At 60.0% G+C, this 18,045-nt stretch overlaps 6 protein-coding genes across 6 annotated transcripts; 5 read left to right on the plus strand and 1 right to left on the minus strand.

Moving 5' to 3' along the window:
- Positions 1 to 299: 299 nt before the first annotated feature.
- BDZ90DRAFT_275416 (hypothetical protein) lies at positions 300 to 6,092 on the plus strand (the record flags this gene model as incomplete). Its single annotated transcript, XM_025508878.1, has 1 exon — positions 300 to 6,092. One exon carries the CDS (start codon positions 300 to 302, stop codon positions 6,090 to 6,092), a length of 5,793 nt encoding a protein of 1,930 aa, XP_025360886.1.
- Positions 6,093 to 7,901: 1,809 nt separating this feature from the next.
- Positions 7,902 to 9,437, plus strand: BDZ90DRAFT_246736 (hypothetical protein; the record flags this gene model as incomplete). The annotated part of the gene is made up of 1 exon (XM_025507573.1): positions 7,902 to 9,437. The coding sequence occupies one exon, from the start codon at positions 7,902 to 7,904 to the stop codon at positions 9,435 to 9,437; it is 1,536 nt and encodes a 511-aa protein (XP_025360887.1).
- Positions 9,438 to 9,719: 282 nt separating this feature from the next.
- On the plus strand, positions 9,720 to 10,630 carry BDZ90DRAFT_50861 (hypothetical protein). Its single transcript, XM_025509633.1, has 2 exons — positions 9,720 to 10,249; positions 10,459 to 10,630. Exons 1-2 carry the CDS (start codon positions 9,902 to 9,904, stop codon positions 10,474 to 10,476), a joined length of 366 nt encoding a protein of 121 aa, XP_025360888.1. The 5' UTR covers positions 9,720 to 9,901; the 3' UTR covers positions 10,477 to 10,630.
- A 1,761-nt stretch (positions 10,631 to 12,391) lies between these two features.
- Positions 12,392 to 14,051, plus strand: BDZ90DRAFT_233411 (hypothetical protein). The gene has a single exon (XM_025506620.1). The coding sequence runs from the start codon at positions 12,472 to 12,474 to the stop codon at positions 13,912 to 13,914; it is 1,443 nt and encodes a 480-aa protein (XP_025360889.1). The 5' UTR covers positions 12,392 to 12,471; the 3' UTR covers positions 13,915 to 14,051.
- Positions 13,912 to 15,255, minus strand: BDZ90DRAFT_233412 (glutathione S-transferase). Its single transcript, XM_025506621.1, has 5 exons — positions 15,021 to 15,255; positions 14,726 to 14,954; positions 14,566 to 14,655; positions 14,450 to 14,472; positions 13,912 to 14,370 (listed from the first exon to the last, which is right to left on the minus strand). Exons 1-5 carry the CDS (start codon positions 15,053 to 15,055, stop codon positions 14,082 to 14,084), a joined length of 666 nt encoding a protein of 221 aa, XP_025360890.1. The 5' UTR covers positions 15,056 to 15,255; the 3' UTR covers positions 13,912 to 14,081.
- A 261-nt stretch (positions 15,256 to 15,516) lies between these two features.
- On the plus strand, positions 15,517 to 18,025 carry BDZ90DRAFT_261597 (acetoacetate-CoA ligase; the record flags this gene model as incomplete). The annotated part of the gene is made up of 3 exons (XM_025508393.1): positions 15,517 to 15,788; positions 15,865 to 17,809; positions 17,882 to 18,025. 3 exons carry the CDS (start codon positions 15,517 to 15,519, stop codon positions 18,023 to 18,025), a joined length of 2,361 nt encoding a protein of 786 aa, XP_025360891.1.
- Positions 18,026 to 18,045: the final 20 nt, after the last annotated feature.

Genomic DNA, 18,045 nt, shown 5'->3' on the forward strand with positions numbered 1-18,045 from the left:
GCGCGTCTTCATCTTCTTCCTCTGCGCCCCTCAGCGAGAGCGAGCCTCCACGACTACCTGCTTCCCAACCTCTGCTCAGAACAGGATCAACAGATTTAGACCTCAACCTCGCAGTGCCGGCTCAAACCGAGTCTGTGCCCCTCGTCACAGATCAGATCGAAGCAGACGATGTCCCACTCGAAACGGCCCCGACTCCTATCACGGCGAGCTCGTTAGGACGGCCGCGTGAGCCATCGCCGCCTCAGATGGACGTCGACGAGCCTACGTACTCTGATGCACAGCGCTCTGAACGTCATATCATGGCTACTCAAGGATACCGTGAGGTCTACGTCGACCTCACGAACAGTCAAGCGACCTCAATCCTCGAGCCATCTCAAGAAGCTGGCCCCAGCCACTCTCCTGCTCAGCACTCTCGCGAAACTACCCCTCCTCCTCCTCCTCCTGCTCCAGCTACAAGCTCGGCGCGTCCCGCAGAGCCGGATCCGCCCATACCCTCCGCCCTGCTACAGCCATCTCCCCCGCGACGCAACCTCCGAACGCGCAAACCTGGGCAGCTGCACCCTTACACCGTCGAGATGGCCCTATATAAGCGTCGCCTGGAGCGTAATGACTGGGAGGACGCCGTGGTCACAGACCACCACATGCGTCGACGGATGCGCGAGGAGAGGGAGAGAGCGGCTGCGAATGAGCTGCCTGTTGAAGGAGATGAGGCGTCTTCTTCGTGGCTCGTGGCGGATCTGCCGGGTGACAGGGAGGGGGAGGAGAGGAAGAAGAGGCGGGCTGAGGCAAGAGAGGACAAGAGGAAGAGGAGAGAAGAGAGGCGAAAGGAAGCAGAGAGGGTCGCTGCGGCTGCAGTAGCTGAAGAGAGTCAAGCGCGCAGGGCTTCTTCAGCCAGCAATACAAAGGGCAAGGGCAAGGCAAAGGAGCCTTCAGCGCCGCCTCGTCAGGGCCTGTCTGCGAAGGAGCTGTTCGCTCGCTATGGTGGCCTTATCAGCGACGAAGAGGACGACAGCGACGGCGATGATGCAGCGGGTGGTGGTGTGGATCGCTCCCCCGCTCTAGCTAGACAGTCGTCAGCAAGAGCAGACCGCCAGCTCGGTCCGAAGCAGCGGCAGCGGCGCCGCACTGCGCAAGCCGACAATAGCGACGCCAGCAGCGGCTCAGGATCTCGCTCGCCCTCGCCCGTCCTGCCACTGCGAAAGCGCCGCTTAATCAGCTCCTCGTCCTCTTCCTCATCATCCTCTCCGCACTCACCGACTCGACCCAGGTCTGCAGCAAGATCCCACTCAGCATCCTCATCCTCGTCGTCCGAGTCCAGCGAAGAAGAAGAGCTCGATCTCGACCGCTACTTCAGACAGCTCAAGCGAATGATGCCAGTCAGTATGGCGCGCAAGTACATCGCTGACCTGCGCGCCATGCGCAAAGGCAAAGCGTATCACTCTGATGGGCACGTCAGTGATACGCCTGAACCCTCCAATACCAGCGAGAGCGAGGATGGCGAGATAGACGGGGGAGACGCGACGATGACCCCATCGACGAGCCCGGCAGAAGCTGCTGCCCTTCGGCCAGGAGAGGCGAGGAAACGCTTGGGTAGGGGAACGCCTACAGGCGATGCGAGATTCGAGCTGGTGGGGGACTCGGATAGTGACTCGTCTTCCAGTGCAAGAAGCGCCGTAAGCGTTCGGTCATCGAACTCTGAAGGCCAGAGGAGAGATTACCAAGTGTACGACGGCGATATCCGGTGGTGGGCACAGCCGACTGAGGAGCGTCCGGCTCCGCGACGAGAGGAGGACGCGATTGACCGCATGCTTTCCAGAGCTGTGGGAGCGCCGAGAAAGGCGAGGAGACCGGGAGGCGGAGGGGCGAAGAGGATGAGGGCGATGAATGCAACGTCCGCATCTAGACGACAAGGCGCAGTAAGTGGTGGTAGGCAAGCTGGTGGATCGAGCGCCCTCAGAGAACGCTCCGTCAATCATCCTGCGCTCGCTTCAAGCGTTCCGAAGCAGCCGTCAAGGGCTAAGCGTAAGCGATACGGTGGCGTCTCTCGTCCCTCGCGATCTTCAGGCCCTCGTAGCGCTGGCGGACCCCACCCGCTCGCTCCTAATCCGCCCCTTGTACAACCGAAGGTACGCAGGCCCTTGGATCTGCGCCAGGATGATGTCTTGTTCGATGTAGAGCTTCTTGCTCAGCCGCTTCCTCCGTCGCGCGACGACGAAAGGGGCGAAGACGAAGACGCAGCAGCCGCAAGAGAGTACGCGCAGCGCGTTCGTTCGTATCGAGAGCAGAGCCAGCCCAGCCGACCCCTCGTGAGGAGGAGAGTGGGACGCGGCGGCGATGGGCGTAAGGACCTACATGCTTCGCCAGCCGGCCAGCCTCACTCGGCAGCGGGTCCCAGGCCCGTTGTAAGGACAGGAAGTCGCGATTCCACATCGTCCAAGTCCCCGAGCGTCGCCACGAGTCCGCAACCACCGGGGCAGCAGCGCAACAAAGGCTTACGTCCGTTCCTCCGAGTCGAGTCGTGGGACAGACCATCCAGCAGCACAGCGTCAGGTCAGCTCTCTCGTGCTCAGCTTGACGCGGATGCATGGGGTGACCTTGCCAACCTCCGGCTCGACTTTGGTATCCGGCCTCTGCCAGCTGGCTTATCGTTCAGCCCTGCTTCAGCCATCGGGCGTGGTAGGCTGTTTGAGTTGGTCGAATTGGGCGAAGGTGGGAATCAGGAGAACGCTGCGCTTTCACGCATAGCTGGACGTACGGTGCTCGGTGTGGACCTACCTCCGCATCCAGATGTGGCAGTCATGCTGCAGCTGATGCCCGCCATCTTCGATGCCATCTTCGCGGCGACGGAGACGATTCGAAGCGGCAGAGGCGATGCTGGTGAGGAGATCAACGGCGAGAGCGCTCCCGACACGCTCAGCGCAGCGGTCACACGCACAACACATGGCATTGACGATCTACTGCGATATCTCGCGCAAGGCATCACCTCGCTGGCCGACTTCGTTCCACCTAGAGAGGTGCGACAGTACGTGGCGTCGATCAAGTCACAGATGGTCCATCTGTTCGATCGCTTCCAGGCGGCGCCTACCGCCGACCAGGGTCAAGAAGGGCGCCAGCGGCAGAAGTCATTCGAGACCCTGCTGCTCACTCTGCGCTGGTTCGACGTCGAGGTCAGCTGGCGGCACATTGCTAGCAAGGGCCTGCAGAACGCCGATGCAATCGACTTTGAGGAGAAGCTTGCCGATGAGGAGGAGCTGATTCTCGCGTGCGAAGGGCTGATGATCAGCTTGCTCTCTCACGGCATGCATCGTACGATGCACTGTATCAAGACCAGAGCAAAGAGAGACAGCAGCATCGACGCAGCTCCCTCACACATCGACGATACCTCCGCCGAGCTCTGGGTGTCCCTCATCCACCTCCTCGGCACCGCCGCCACCCTGCTGGGCCCGCACATGGCCTTCTGGCCGGTTCTCGACTCCAGCCTCTCCCAATGGCTCAAGATTCTCCCGCCACGCCGCCCTGTCCTAATGAGCGAAGCCATTTGGTTCGTCACGCTCTCGCTCTGTGCCCTCTCTCAGTTCTCCGCAGCGAACGGCACCACCCTCTCCCGCCCACAGCTGAGACAGCACTGGCCCTTGGTCGTGCAGGCCTTCGCTGCCACACGCTTGAGGTACGACGAGTCGGTGGAGCAAGCCATGCCCAGTGCTGCGCTGGCAAAACGAGACCAGTACTTGCGGGCTATCACGCAACGATGCTTCAATCTGGTGTCTCTCTGGCGCTGGTCAGGTGAGGGAGCCGAGGGCGCCCTCAGCAAGATCTTTGACGTCTTCAATGCGCACAAGTTGGCGGATCTACCCACGGAGGAGGATCACGACTTTCCCCCCTTCCTGCGCGACTTCAACCCAGAATTGCTCTTTGATGAGACGAGCAGAGAGGGGACTACGTACCATGTCTTCCTCAAGCTACTCGCTCATGTAGCGCGTAGTCTGCAGGCCACAGCTTCACCGGAAGACGATCCTGCTGCTGCGGCGACCGCCGCGGATCGCAAAATCTCCCGTCTCTTCTCTCGCGTCTGCCCGGTCCGGGTCATGACTTTCAGTAAAGCCAACCCTCCAACAGCACGAGAGCGATCCAGTCTCTTCAATCACTACTCCGTCGCCACGCTGCACCTCTTCCTCGTCCCCTCTGCGGCCCAGCAGCGGCTGAGGCAAATCAAGAGCTTCCTCGTCTTCAAAGAGGCGGATGCCCAAAGCCAGGTAACGTGCATCCGCGCCATGATGTACGCTGCGGTAGTGCATCGTCACTTTGAACTGGATGTCGCGCCGATCACAGCCTGGTTTGGGAGTATCTTCAAGACACTGCTGGGCGATGCAGAGGAGGTCAATCGCAAGGTCGCGAGGGGAGGTGGGGCCACTGCTGCGGCAGGCGAATACTTTGAGACGCAGAGGCAGGCGAAGCGGGTGACTAGCTTGCTCGTCGCAGCATTGCGGTCGATCCAGCATGTCGTGGAGCATGTAAGTCTTGGAGGTGACCAGCAGGCATCCTCGCCATCGCTGCGCTACCCCGATCCACAGCTCATCGATCGAGCTTGGACGGCCGACGTGCTGGAGACACAAAGCGCCATTGACCCCGCTGTGGGGGTGGAGGTGCTCAAGTGCGTGCAGAGCTTTCTGGTGCAGCGCAGCCTCGTCGTGGCAAAGCTGCGGCCACGGGATCAGCGGGGCAACACAGCGGCTAATGGCACGACGACCACACCTGCGCCTCGCAACGAGGAAAGCCAAGACAGCTTCGCCGAGTTGTTCGACGATGTTGGTGACTTTGACTTTACAGATCCAGCGCTCGACAATCTCTTGGATGGAGGCGAGCCAGCGGCAAACATGGATGGCTGTGCTCACATGTCTGTCGACGCAGCGCCATCAGCTACACTCATCGACTCTATCCGCAGCAAAGATCGTCTCTTCGCCGAACAGCTTCGTAGTCATACATCCCCCGCCCTCTTCTCCCTCATCTCCAACATCTTCCACCCCGACCGCGCGCGAGAGGGTAGACTCACTTCATTGGGCATCTCCCTCGAAGACACTGCCCCATCCGCAGCTACCGGTAGGCAGCGTCATCAATTGGACGCCCTCCTGAAACGTGGCGCACGTCGACGTTACCTCGAGCTTCTGGTGGACTGTTGGGCGGGTTGTGCTCATGTGTTGGTAGAAAATGGCCTGCGAGACTGGGGGTCATACGTGACGTATGGGAACGAGTGTTGGAGGAGACTGGAAGACCCCGTCGGGAAGAGGGACGTCGCACTGCGCTTCCTACGGGACGTGGTTGCGCTTGACCCTGAAGTGGTCCGAAGGCACGACAGAGCGAGGCGGAGTGGCTCGAGGACAACACACGACCACGGCAATACCGATGGGCAGCAGCAGCATCAAGATCACTATGGCGAATTCTTGCAGGTGTGGTTCGCAGCCGCACCTGCGAGGTCGCTGTCCGTGCAGGCGGAGTATACGCACGCTCTCTTCTATCCGGACGTCGAGCACGATGGTCAGGATGTAATGCCCTGGTTCCCTCGCTGTTCCCTGCCCGCGTCCCCGAGCGGCAGTGGCTACGGTCAGCTTGACCTGCCCCTCTTCGAGTCACAACGAACCAAGCTGATCCTTGGCGCGATCCGTGGCATGCGGCGCGACTACGAGGGCGGTCACAGTCATGAAGAGGAGGCTGGGGATGACGACGAAGTGGAAAGGGCCTTCCGACGGACACAAGTCTTCCCATGTCTTTCTGCCCTCCTCTCGTCGATGCGCATCCACCTCGAGGGGATGCGCATTACGCCGCGAACCTTTGCCAATCTCAACGGAGGACGTAGAGGGAGCAGCAGCGATTCAGACGACAGTGATAGGGGAGGCAGCGCCAGAAGAGAGTCGAGCGAACGAGGCTACCTCGCCTTCTGTAGGCACATACTGCAGGGCATTGAGCGCGAGGCTGGTGAGAAGATCTTGAGGGGGGCCAGAGCTGAGGTCGAGCGGACTTGGGGGATTGTGAGGAGGAAAGAGGGAGAGATGGGCGTGAATGCGGATGCGGGTGCAGGCGCGGAAGGCGGCAGATGAGGAGCGGTGGGGAGCAGCGGACGGTGCCGTGCAAGGTGACGTTCATCAGGTCTCTCCTTGTAAAGCATAGCATCAATCAGTCTTTCAGCTGGCACGGCGTGGTGGCCACCAAAGGCAGGCTGCCTGCCCCTCAGCCATCTCCCTTTCCCAATTCTGTTCGAGAAAACCTCCGTCGCTATTGCGATTGGGTCAACACAAAGGTCGACGAAGTGGTGAGGATGCGTGAAATACAAGTGTGAATCGAGCGGTGATGATGACGACGTCGTCGCAGAGGTGATGAGACTCCCCCTGTTTCCAATCGTCCCTCTGTTGGCGCTCCACCACTACTTCAGCTTCTTCTTGGGGCGGAGCTGAGGGGAGTGACCGCAAGCCCTCTTCCTGCAGCGGGTAGCGCGAGGAGGGAGACGGGCGTAGCACTTGCGGCAGATCTGCTTGTCGCAGTTGAACTTGGAGGCAAGTACCTTGAGCGAGGGCTCGATGATTCCACCGCGGAGACTGTGCGTGGGCAGAGGTTGGACAGGTCAGCGGAATGGTGCGGGACCAGATGACGGGGAGGGGCCGACGAGAGAGGAGGGCGGCGTGGGTGGATGTAGTGACAGCGGCGGCGACGATGACGGCGTTGTGTGATTGCTCGATGGAGGCTGAGCAAAGACGTTGCTGAGTGGCAACGAGCTCTGCCAACCCTCAATCTGGCGCACCTCCATCTGGCCGATTACACCACCTGAAACCCGCCACCAGACGAGCACCTGTACGCCACCCCCGCTCGTTCCCTCGACTCTCCTGGCCATCTGACTCCGCGCCTACTCACCGGAGCACCAGGTGCAGGGTCGACTCCTTCTGGATGTTGTAGTCGGCGAGGGTCCTGCCGTCCTCGAGCTGCTTACCAGCGAAGATCAGTCGCTGCTGGTCGGGGGGAATTCCCTCCTTGTCCTGGATTTTCGCCTTGACGTTGTCGATCGTGTCCGAGGACTCGACCTCCAACGTAATAGTCTTGCCGGTCAGCGTTTTCACAAAAATTTGCATCTGGAGTATTACACGAAGGAGGAGGAGGAGAAGGTGTTAGCTGCGGCGCGCCGGGCGAGGTGGGCCACGCAGCATCCAGCACCGGTGTCGCGTCCTGGCTCGCAGATAGCGAGGAAGAGCCGGACCGCTCTGGCTTCGTAGCATCTGCAACAGCTGCTCGTTGACCCTGCTCTCCTCGCGACCATGTCGATGACAGGTGTCGCAATCGAGTTTTCCCTGCCCAACCCCTTCCCTTCCATTCCCTTTCCTCGCCCTCTCCCTCCAATTTCTGCGACGACGATGATGGCGATGACACGGTGGTGCTGGATGCTGCTGTTCTGCTCATGGGCTCGCAGGTGCTTACCTTGACCGATTCCAAAGGGGGTGGTGATGGTGAGGAAGACGGATGAGATTGGACGTCGTCGCTCTGCTCCTTGGGCCTCGTCCCTCTCTCTGCGGCCCTGAGCTAACTCGATTCGCCCCGTTGAGCCAGCCACGCTTGGCCCTGCGAGCCCGCCCGCCCGCCTGCCTGCCCCGCCTGCTTGAGTGGCCCTTGGAGCGCGCGCAGTCGCTCGTCCAGAAGAAGAGCGGAACGGAAGCACGTCGGGTGGACGTGTCGAGCGGAAGAGAGGCCAGAGGCGAATTTCGGAAATTCGATCCATCCGGCCTCCACGCTCAGGCCCAGGCAGGCAGGCGACATCTCAGTAACGAGGGGCTGCATTGCTCAGCATCTTTACCGCCCACCTCCGCCACCTCATTACCATCATTGCCATGGCTGCCGCGGCGTCCTCATCGTCACACGCCGACATGGCAGGGGCATCGCAGCTCTACACCTGCATGTCGTGCCTCGTGGGGTTTCACTCGCCCCTTGACCAGCGAACACACTATCGCTCTGACTTGCACCGATACAACATGAAGCGCCAGGTTGCTGGCCTGCCACCCGTCAGGCAAGACGTCTTCGAGCAAAAGGTTCAGCAACGTCAGCCGGCGGGAAATGACGCAGCTGCTGCCTCCAAGGTTTCTTTTGCGTCCACATCGCAAGCCGAGTCGTCGCAGCAGCGACCTCGTTGCCAGCAGTGCAGCAAGTCCTTTGCCTCGCCCAATGCATTCACCACTCACCTCAACTCGCGAAAGCACAAGGAGACCGCAGCGAAGAATGCAGCCCACCCGTCCGTTGCCAGCGCCAAGGCGTCAGTTAACCCGCCTGCCACTACGGGGGCAAGCGACGACCCCCTTGTCTTCCGCGTCCCAGCCTCTGCCGCCTCTGCTCTTAGCGGCAATCCTTCTCCTCTCGAAGCGATGGACCAAGTCAAGCAGGCTCTGCCAAATACCGCCAGCGTCGCTCAAGGGTCCGCCGACGCAGAGGCCAGCTCCTCCCCCTTCTCGTCCGCCACGGCCACCGCATCGACGTCCAAGCAACCACTCGTTCCCCCCACCTCTCTCACCCTTTCCTCGGATGCAAGCGACGCAGAGATTGAGGCTGCCATCAGCGCACGCCTCTCCTCGGCCACTCGAATCGACCCAGCCAAGACGTGTATCTTCTGCCCGCCCGGCACACCCGCTCACAACTTTCCCAACTTGGAAGCCTCCCTCGCTCACATGCAAAAGGCGCACGGATTCTTCATCCCCGAGCGCACCTACCTCGTCGACCTTCCCGGCCTCGCGCAATACCTCGCCGACAAGGTCTCGGTCGGTCACATGTGCTTGTACTGTAATGGACGCGGTAGGGGTTTCTCGACGGCAGAGGCGGCTAGGAAGCACATGGTCGACAAGAACCACTGCAAGATTGCATACGATGCTGAGGAGGACAAGATGGAACTCAGCGACTTTTATGACTTCACTAGCTCGTACCCTGACGCTGGAGAAGAGAAGGAGGAAGCAGAGTGGGAAGACATGGACGCCAGTGATGGCGAGGATGGCGCAGACGATGCAGAGATGGAGAAGGACGACGAGGAGAGCCTGCCTGCCAACACTCTGCGATATGGCGATTCCGAGCTCGAGCTGGTACTCCCCTCCGGCGCACGACTGGGCCATCGCTCGCTTGCGCGTTACTATCGTCAGACCCTCTTTTCCACCCCTGCGTCTGCCTCAGCGACGGATCGCTCAGGCGGTGCTGTTGCCCGCCGCTTAATCGACGAAGGGCGCCATCGTGGACGTGGTTCCGACCTGGTTGTACGAGACCGTGGTGGGCAAGAAGTCAAGGCGCGCAACCGTGGAGAGGCGCGCGAGGCCAAGAGACACATCAGAGAGTTCAGGGACATGAAGAAGCGCGAGCACTTTAAGACGCAGATTGGGTTCAGGGGAAACAACCAGAAGCACTTCAGGGACCCGTTGCTGCAGTAAAGCGGATGAGAGGGGAACAAGGCCGCGCTGCACAATGGTTGCAGTATCGTTGTTCCTTTTACGCCTCCTCTTTGACGCCTCGTATCTACGCCAATATCATGCCCATCATCGCGTTGTCTCGTGCTCGAGCTTCCAAATTCCCGCTCTGTCGGTCGTTGCTCTGGCGTCGTGACCTCTGGCCGTTGCCCTGCCTTCGGCCGTTCGGCCATTGAGCGTCGGTCGGGTGGGGGTGCTTGGGCGCTGTGGCCTTGCGTGTCCGCCTGGTTCAGCGGGTCCTCAACTTGTGGCCGCGGCGCTTTGACCAATCTTCCCGTGCTCTCCACCGCACCACAGCGACATTGAGCCCCTCATCACCACATCGCGACACTACTCATCTCTTCTCGCCGGATACCCAGCCAGGTACTCACTACTCCGCACGTCGCCCACAGCGCGCACCCCCTCGTCTGCTGGCTCCACTGCCTGCCATGACAGTGCCAGGCGGTCCCGCCGCCGCCAAGGCGCCCGCCATCAATGGCCATCATGCGGCGGCCCCACGCTCAGAGGCAGGCAACTCTCCTACCCCCACAACGACCTCTTCCAAGAAAGAGGCCCTCACAGACGCCGCCGAGAGCACCGCTGCCCTTGCTGCAATTCGAATCGTTGAACACCCCCCCTCACCCTCGGCCAACCCCTCGCCCATCTCTCGCGCCCTCGCCAAGCGAGTCAAAGCTATCACCAAGAAGTTGCAGCGTATTGCCCAATACGAGGATCTTCCACCCGCACAGCTGAACGAAGATCAGAAGAAGGCCATCGCCAGTCGATCGGCTCAGCAGGCTGTCCTCAAGGAGTTGCAGGAGGTCGCAAAGGCGCTTGATGACGCAGAGAAGAGCATGAAGGTTGAGGAGGAGGGAAGATGTCAAGAGGAGAGAAAGAGGGGAGCAAGGGAGATGCAGGTGAGCAGGACAGATACTTGCACAGAAGTCGGTAGCGTCGTCGACTGACCGATCTCACTCCACGCCCATGTATACGCAGGCAGCAGCAGACGCCCAACTCCTTCTGATCCAGCAGATCCTCCGCCTATTCACACTCCTGCACGTACCGCAGCTCAAGGACAGCGCCAGCTTCGCTCCTACGACCTCGTCTTCATTCCTTGATACCATCACGGCACAAGAAGCAGCAGCGGTCGGCAAGCTCTATCAGGGGATTGTGGAGAAGTCACTTTACACTGGAGCGGAGCCTGCAGCAGGAGCGACAGGAGCGCCAACGAGTGCAGGAGGCGCAGAGGAGGGTAGCGTCCAAGAACTTCTGAGCCTCGTCACGAAGGGCAGCGAGAAGGACGAGGTCCTTCCGGGCGTGTCATACAAGCGTATGAAGGATCTCCTCAATCAAGCCGTAATGCCTCCCACCTCAGCAGAGGACGATGTTCCCAAACCTCCCGAGGCTTCAGCTGCGCACGAAGCCAAGCAGGATGCCAGTGGCGCGGGAGTGACGCCGATGCGCGATCAAGATGACAAGGCGGTGGACGAGACGAAGGAAGTAAAAGAAATGGCACCGGATCTTGTTGAGGCGGCAGAGGGGAGCAAGTCGAACGGCTCCGCAACTGCGCCGCCAGCAGGTACATCATCCTCCCGCTCGCCAGCCGTAGGAGGCATCTCCTTCCTACAAAGCAGCGATGTGCACTCCACAGGCGCAAATACGCCCACCAGCTCCGCTGCAGTGCCCGTCCCTGAGCCAGAGGGCGGCATGGTAGACTCAGCCATGCCTACCGCTTCGGCGGGTGAAGCGAGCCAAAAGGGAGCAGAGGCGGGCCAAGGCATCGCAATGGGTAGGCAGCAGAAACAGGAGACGAAGGCGGCGGGGGCGGGAGCAGCAGCCACGCCAGCTGTAGCAACGCCGCCAGCTCGTTTCGACTGGTCAGCAGACGTGGAAGGGGACGACGATTTGGGGGACCCGATGGAGGCCTTCCCTGATAGTGCACCCAATGCCAAGCCGCCAGCTGTTGCGGTTGTTGCGGCGCCAGCGGAAGAGGACGGTGCGACGAAGGCAACCGGGTCATCGTCGGCAGCCGCCGTCGCTTCACCGCTCCAGAAGAAAGATACAGACGAGCCTGCTACGCCGCCTCTTACTGCCGCAAAGACAAGCACCGCAGCCGCAGCCCCAACCGCAGCCGCTTCCAGTCAGCGCGATCCAGCCGCTGCTCGTGAGCGCACCACCTCTACCGCTTCTGCCACTTCAACAGCCCCGGCAAAATCCTCTTCAGCATCCCTTCAAGCCCCACGTCCCCCTCAGCATCAGCAGCAACCCACCCCATCCCCTCGCAAAGGTCCCATCGTAGACTCGGACGGCTTTGTCTTGCAGACGAGCAAGAGGACGCAGCACCTCCAGCAACTTCAACAACAACAGCAGCAGCAACAGCAAGGGTCCAGGGGAGGAGGACGAGGCGGTCGTGGTAGGGGAGGGAGAGTTGGGAGGGCGGGGGCCAATATGATGCGAGGAGACGGAGGTAGGAGTGGAGAGGGTGGAGAGGGGCAAGGAGGGGAGGGGAGGGGAAGGGGACGTGCTAGGGGCGGAGCGCGAGGAGGTTCAGGAGGACGAGGTGGTGCAGCGCCGGCGGGAGCATAGAATGTTGCAGAGCCAGGAGAAGCAGGGTGGCGAAGATGACGTCGAGACGAAATTGGAGGGGAGCAGATGGCAAGCAGAGGCGTGCAGAGCAACTGGGCAGGACAAAGTCGTAGCTGCCCTGCAGTGAAGCAGGAGAGCAGACAAAGTAGCGTCTCCATGTAGCAGCAGCATCCATTTTGTCAATCTTTCATCTCTTCCAGCCATTCACCGTTGCCTGGCCTGGTCAGCGCTATTGAAGCGTCTAGCCGCGAGTGAGGCTCCACCGGCTCACGCGCTCGACGGGTGGCCCCCTCGCACGGACGTCGTCGGATTGACGCCAAGGACAATGATTCCCCGCTCTCCCTCGCTTCATCCTTTGACCTCCGTACCTTACCTCACATCCTCTTCATCGCAGCTTTTTTCGAGCAGCAAGCAGGTGAAACGCAGCACAAGCATGTCATCGACATCGCTGCGCCCATCAAACGTGAATTCGCTCGCTGGCACGCCGTCGGGCAGCGCAGTAGCTGGTCCATCACGGTTGCCATCCTCTTCCCCATCGCCCGCTGTCAATATGGATCCCTCTCACCTCTCCGAGCGAATCTTCTCTGCCGCTCTTCCAGTCGTCATATCCATTGCTTCGGATGAAGTTCTTCCATCCTCATTATCAGAAGGCGCCCCAGCGGACCTGACGTACTACACCACCCTTCGACGGACGGGCTACCTTTCTCTGCACCTACAAGAGATCAAGGAGAATCTGATAGATCTCGTCCTCCCGCCTTCCTCATCGACGTACAAACCAGAAGATCTTTGGCTGTCCTCCGGCTCGACACCGCTCAAATGGCACTGGCCCATCGGCCTGCTCTACGACTTGACGACACTGAACGTGTGCTCCCCTGCCAAAGCCCTCACGCCTTGCGACCCCTGGAGATTGACATTGCACCTTCGTAATCCCCCGCACGCAAAGCTTCCTTGGCCTACAATTGCTCCTGCATCGTCCTACTCTACCTCAGCGGTAGGCATTCACGACGCTTTGGTAGAGGCAACCAAGCAAGCATACATGTCCCAGCTCAAGGAGGCGGACTTCATCCGTAACGGGAACACCAAGAAGGTCAACAGTCTGAGGAAACAGGAACTAGATGCTGTCTGGGAAGCGCTCGTTGCTGGAGAGTATGAAAAATGGATGGGAGTGGTGGGCAGACTGTTGCCTGCTCAGGGGTCTTGGCCGGATGAAGGAGTTGGGGCGAGGCCCGCATTAGCGCACCTGCAATCAACGACGTCGAGTATTCCGAATCGAAGCAGCTCCCTTCATCCTGCATCGTCCTCGACGGATGACCATCTCGAGGGCGCAGATGACAGCGCAGTGCCATCCGCTTCTGGACCAGGCACCTTCAGCAAGAGCAACTCTGGCGCCTACACCAGCCTGCCAGGGTTGAAGGCCATCCCGGTCAAGATTGTATTGCAAGGAGGGACAGTAATACAGGAGGGGGTGCCGCCGCTCGTCGTGCTAGGGGGTGCGGGCAGCAATGGCGGTGGACAAGCGGATGGCAATGGCAACGGGAACGGTTCAAATAGCGCGACAAGATCCCTCACGGTAGGTGAAGCCTTGCACGTCCTCCTGCCGGCCCTATTCCCCGCCTCTTCCACTCCAACTATCGAGCCATCACAAGCATCGGGGGCCGATCCAAGCTCACTCGGCATCGACTTCTCTGGCTTTGACAGCACCGAAGGCAAGGCTCTCCCGGACCCGCCGGCTCCTCCGCCACCCATGGCAGTTCCCATTGTGCAAGGGGTGCGCATACCTCTCGAGAGCAGCATGCCGTGGTTATGTAGGGTGATGAGTGGAGGTGAAGGGTGGTTGACAATCGTCGTGCTGCTGCTGCCGATCGGCGTGTCATAGAGATTCTGGGGAATGAGAGAGGTGCAATGACGAAGCTGAAAGATGATAGACCGTATCGAGCTCACAAGTCGTATGAGAGCCCCTTCATTGCCGTTCAAAGTAATTTGCGCTCAATTTCCATCAGATTGTGAGACAATTCATTCGGCTGCCCGCTCGCTACTCCACGCTCACTTCTTAGGCAGCTTACCGTCGGCCTTCTCAATCTCCTTGTCTCCCTGCAACTCCTTCCTCCATCGCCCAACGTTCGTGTACTTGCTGATGTCCAGCTTGCCAAACTCGGCGATGTTGACCCAGCTGAAGAAGCTGTAGTCAGCAATCGTGGGCCTATCGGGTAGGGCAATGTACTGCTGCTTGCCCAATTGAGCATCGAGGAGAGCATAGAGACGGTGGCATTCCCCTTCGAAGCGGGTGAAGGTGGACTCGTTGGCCTTTTGACCGTAGGTCGACTCCCAGTAGCTGTTGGGTGCGAATGGGATGAGAAGAAGATTAATACAGGTCACAAAGCCGTGAGAGTGAAGCGGAAAGGGAGACTCACTGATGAGCATAGTTGAGGTTGCCCTGGAAGAGCGTTCGATGAATATTAGAAGTCGAGAGGTTGTTTGGGTGGTCAGCAACCGCCTACGACTCAGGTTGAGACGGGGGAGTGCTCACCTGAACGGGTCCCAGTCCGGAGAGCTGGTGCGTCAGCCACTGCATAACAACAGCCCTCTCCTTGGTGTCCTTGCCCAGGTATTTGCCCGCCTGTTAGCGACAAGGGGCCAATTCAGTCAGCGCTACCATCAAGGACGGCATGGCATTATGCTCAGCTCACCTGGTCGTACTGCTCAGCCAAGTAGAACAGGATGGCTCCACTCTCCCAAAGGACAAAGTCTCCATTCTTGTGGTCTACCAGAGCAGGCACTCGTCCGTTTGGGTTGACGGACAGGAACTTCTTGCCCTTGACGCCGTTATTGTCATCGTCGGAGAAGTCGAGAGGGATGACCTCGTAGGAGAGGCCGAGCTTCTCGAGGAGGATGGCGACTTTGAGGGGGTTGGGGCCGCTGCGAAGGAGATGGATGAGGGTGAGAAATGTGACGAGGGTGGATCAGACGGTCGGCGGTACTTACGGGCCACGGTGTGAGTAGAGGGTGAATTGGGACATGATTTCGTAGAGGGTGTGTTTGTGAGATGGAGGGAAGAATAGGGCACGGCCTATATAATCTCACCCTTTCTCCACCTTGAGACGGTGAAGGTCACATACGATCTCAGAACCGACGTGGCAGCCCTGGCTAGAGCTTCTTCCTCGCGGCCCCGTAAAGAGCTCTCAGCGTTCACTTGCTGACGGTGCATCGTCGAACGTTGACGCTGGTCATGCGCTTGCATTTGCGTCGTCTCGGCAGGCGGCAGACGCGGAGCACGGCCAGTCCAAACGCCGAGGTGGCGCTCGAGCCATGCCACTTGAATCCGTGTGGAGTTGAAGCAAAGGCGGCCCGTTCGCCGATGGCCGGAATTGAATCGTGGCTTGGCTTCCCCACACTGCGTTCCGCTCTCGTTGAACAAGAAGGCGAAGACGACGAACTCTAGTGAGCGCGCCCCAATACCTTCTCCCTCTCCGTCACCAGCATGGCGGATAGCAGCAGCGGCAGCACCAGCGAGCTCATCTGGTCACCACCTCCCAATCGCGACCCACCGTCTCGCCTAACAGTCTTTCGCAAGTTGATCGCTGAGGAGCACGCCGTCCATCTCGACAGCTACGCTGACCTCTGGAGATGGTCATGCGAGCACCCAGCGCAGTTCTGGGAGGCCGTCTGGAATGAGTGTGGGATCATTGGTCAAAAGGCCGACAAGTGGGAGGCCGGTGTATCAAAGGGCGATGCCTTGTATCCGGCGCCGATGTGCGTATTGAAGATGACAAGGCTACGTCGCCTCGCCAGAATGAAGCTGACCCACCGTTGCTCCCTGGCCTCGCAGGTGGTTCAAAGGTAGTCGTCTCAACTACGCCGAGAATCTCCTGCGGCACTGCCTCCCCTCCAGCGACGCGGACCGGGATGTGCCGGCAGTCATCTCGACCCTCGAAGCGCTCCCAGACTCGCCGCACGACTTTGCCCGCACAGTCTTCACCCGTTCGGAGCTTTACGACCGCGTAGCGCATACCTCTGCCTCCCTGCGTCACGCCGGAATCAGGCCTGGAGACGTAGTAGCCGCCTACTCGAGCAACGATGCCCACTCCCTCATCGCAGCCCTCGCTACCGCAGCTGTGGGAGCGGTGTGGTGTTCCGTCGCCGCTGAGGCTGGGCCGGAGGCGGTCCTCGATCGATTCGAGACGGTCAGACCACGATTTATCTTCAGCACTGGGGCGGTCAGGTACAATGGGAAGCGCTATGGGCATCTCGAGAAGCTAGGTGCTGTGCTGAAGAGATTGGGAGAGCTCGATGGCCAGGGCGTCCTTGGCGTCGTTGTGGCTCCAGGACCGCCGGGTGGACCAGCTGATGAGCCCACGACAAGCGACGAGCTCGCTGCTGCCCTCTCATTGTCAGCAGGCTTGGCGAAATGCTGGTCTTGGGGCGACTTCCTCTCAGCACACTCAACCTCTAGCCTCAGCAACGGCTCTGGCTCCACCTTCGCCTCTTCTTACCCACCTCTCAACTTCGAGCGTCTGGACTTCAATGCTCCCCTCACGATTCTCTTCTCCTCAGGCACAACGGGCAAGCCGAAAGCGATCGTTCATCGTGCTGGTGGTCTGCTCATACAGCTAGCAAAGGAGCACCTCCTTCACTCCAATCTCCAACCTGCTTCTCCCTCTGGAGGAGGCGGAGATGTCTTCTTCCAGCACACCACGCTGAGCTGGATGATGAGCCCTTGGGGGAATGCAAGCCTGATCAGTGGTGCTACACTAGTCTTGTACGACGGCTCGCCCCTCCGACCTTCCGAAGGAGCCCTCTTCGACCTCGCGGCGCAGGAAGGCATAACGGTCTTTGGCACTTCAGCCGCCTGGCTCGCCGCCGTGAAGCGAAAAGATCTTCGCCCGAAGGAGCTGCACTGCGACAAGCTGAGAATACGACAGATTCTCAGCACGGGCTCGCCACTAGGCGCCGACGTGTACCCATGGATTCGCGACGCGATTGGAACCGGGTCGACGGAGGGGGAGGGAAGCGTCCTTGTTGGGAGCATCACGGGAGGGACAGACATTTGCTCCCTCTTTGCTGGGAATAACGTCGACGTGCCTGTGTACGCCGGGGAGATCCAAGCGCCTAATCTTGGGATGCACGTCGCAGTGCTTGACGCGGCGACGGGAAAGGAGAGGCCGTACCCGCCACTCGCTGCGGCTCAGGATACCAAAGACGAAGAAGAAGGCGAGCTCGTCTGCTTGACGCCATTCCCTTGTCAGCCACTGGGCTTCTGGCCTCTTCCCTCTACCCCGGGCGCAGACTCACAAGCTCAACATGCCGCCGAAGAACGATATCGTGCTTCCTACTACGAGACCTTCGGCCCCAAAGCATGGGCGCACGGCGACTGGTGTGCGTGGACATCGAATGGCGGGCTAGTCATGAAAGGTAGAAGTGACGGAACGCTCAACCCTGGTGGGGTGCGCATTGGCACCAGTGAGATCTATGACGTCGTGATAGCGGCTGCTGCTACGAGTTCAAAGGGAGAAAAGCAGAAAGATGAGCTCGGCCTCATCATAGCATGTCTCGCTGTCGGGCTCAGAGTGCCTGACGAGGGCAAGCCGACCATGGCAGGCAGCGGCGATGAGGTTGTTGTGCTGATGCTGGTCCTATCTCAGCCGGCGGAGAATTGGGAGGCGCTCGTGGCAAAAGTCAAGCAAGAGCTCAGGACACGCAGGTCGGCCAGGCATGTGCCGCGCTTTGTTTGCCAAGTGGGCGATGTGCCGAGGACGGTCAACGGGAAGCTAGCGGTGAGTTGCGAGATGGTCAGGAGGAAAGAGACCGCGCTGACAACGTCTCTTGACGTCACTTTGCCTCGTCAGGAAGTGCCGGCCAAGAAGCTCCTCAATGGGGCACCCCGAGCCGCAGTTCACGCCTCGACGCTGGCCAATGCCGAGTGTCTCGACGAGTATTCGCGACTCGGTCAGGAGCTGCGTGCTGAATTGGTGAAGGAAAGCAAGGCTTGAAGAAGCAAGCGCGAGAGGTC

Source organism: Jaminaea rosea (assembly GCF_003144245.1).
Source record: "Jaminaea rosea strain MCA 5214 unplaced genomic scaffold BDZ90scaffold_11, whole genome shotgun sequence".
Taxonomy (NCBI): Eukaryota; Fungi; Basidiomycota; class Exobasidiomycetes; order Microstromatales; genus Jaminaea; species Jaminaea rosea.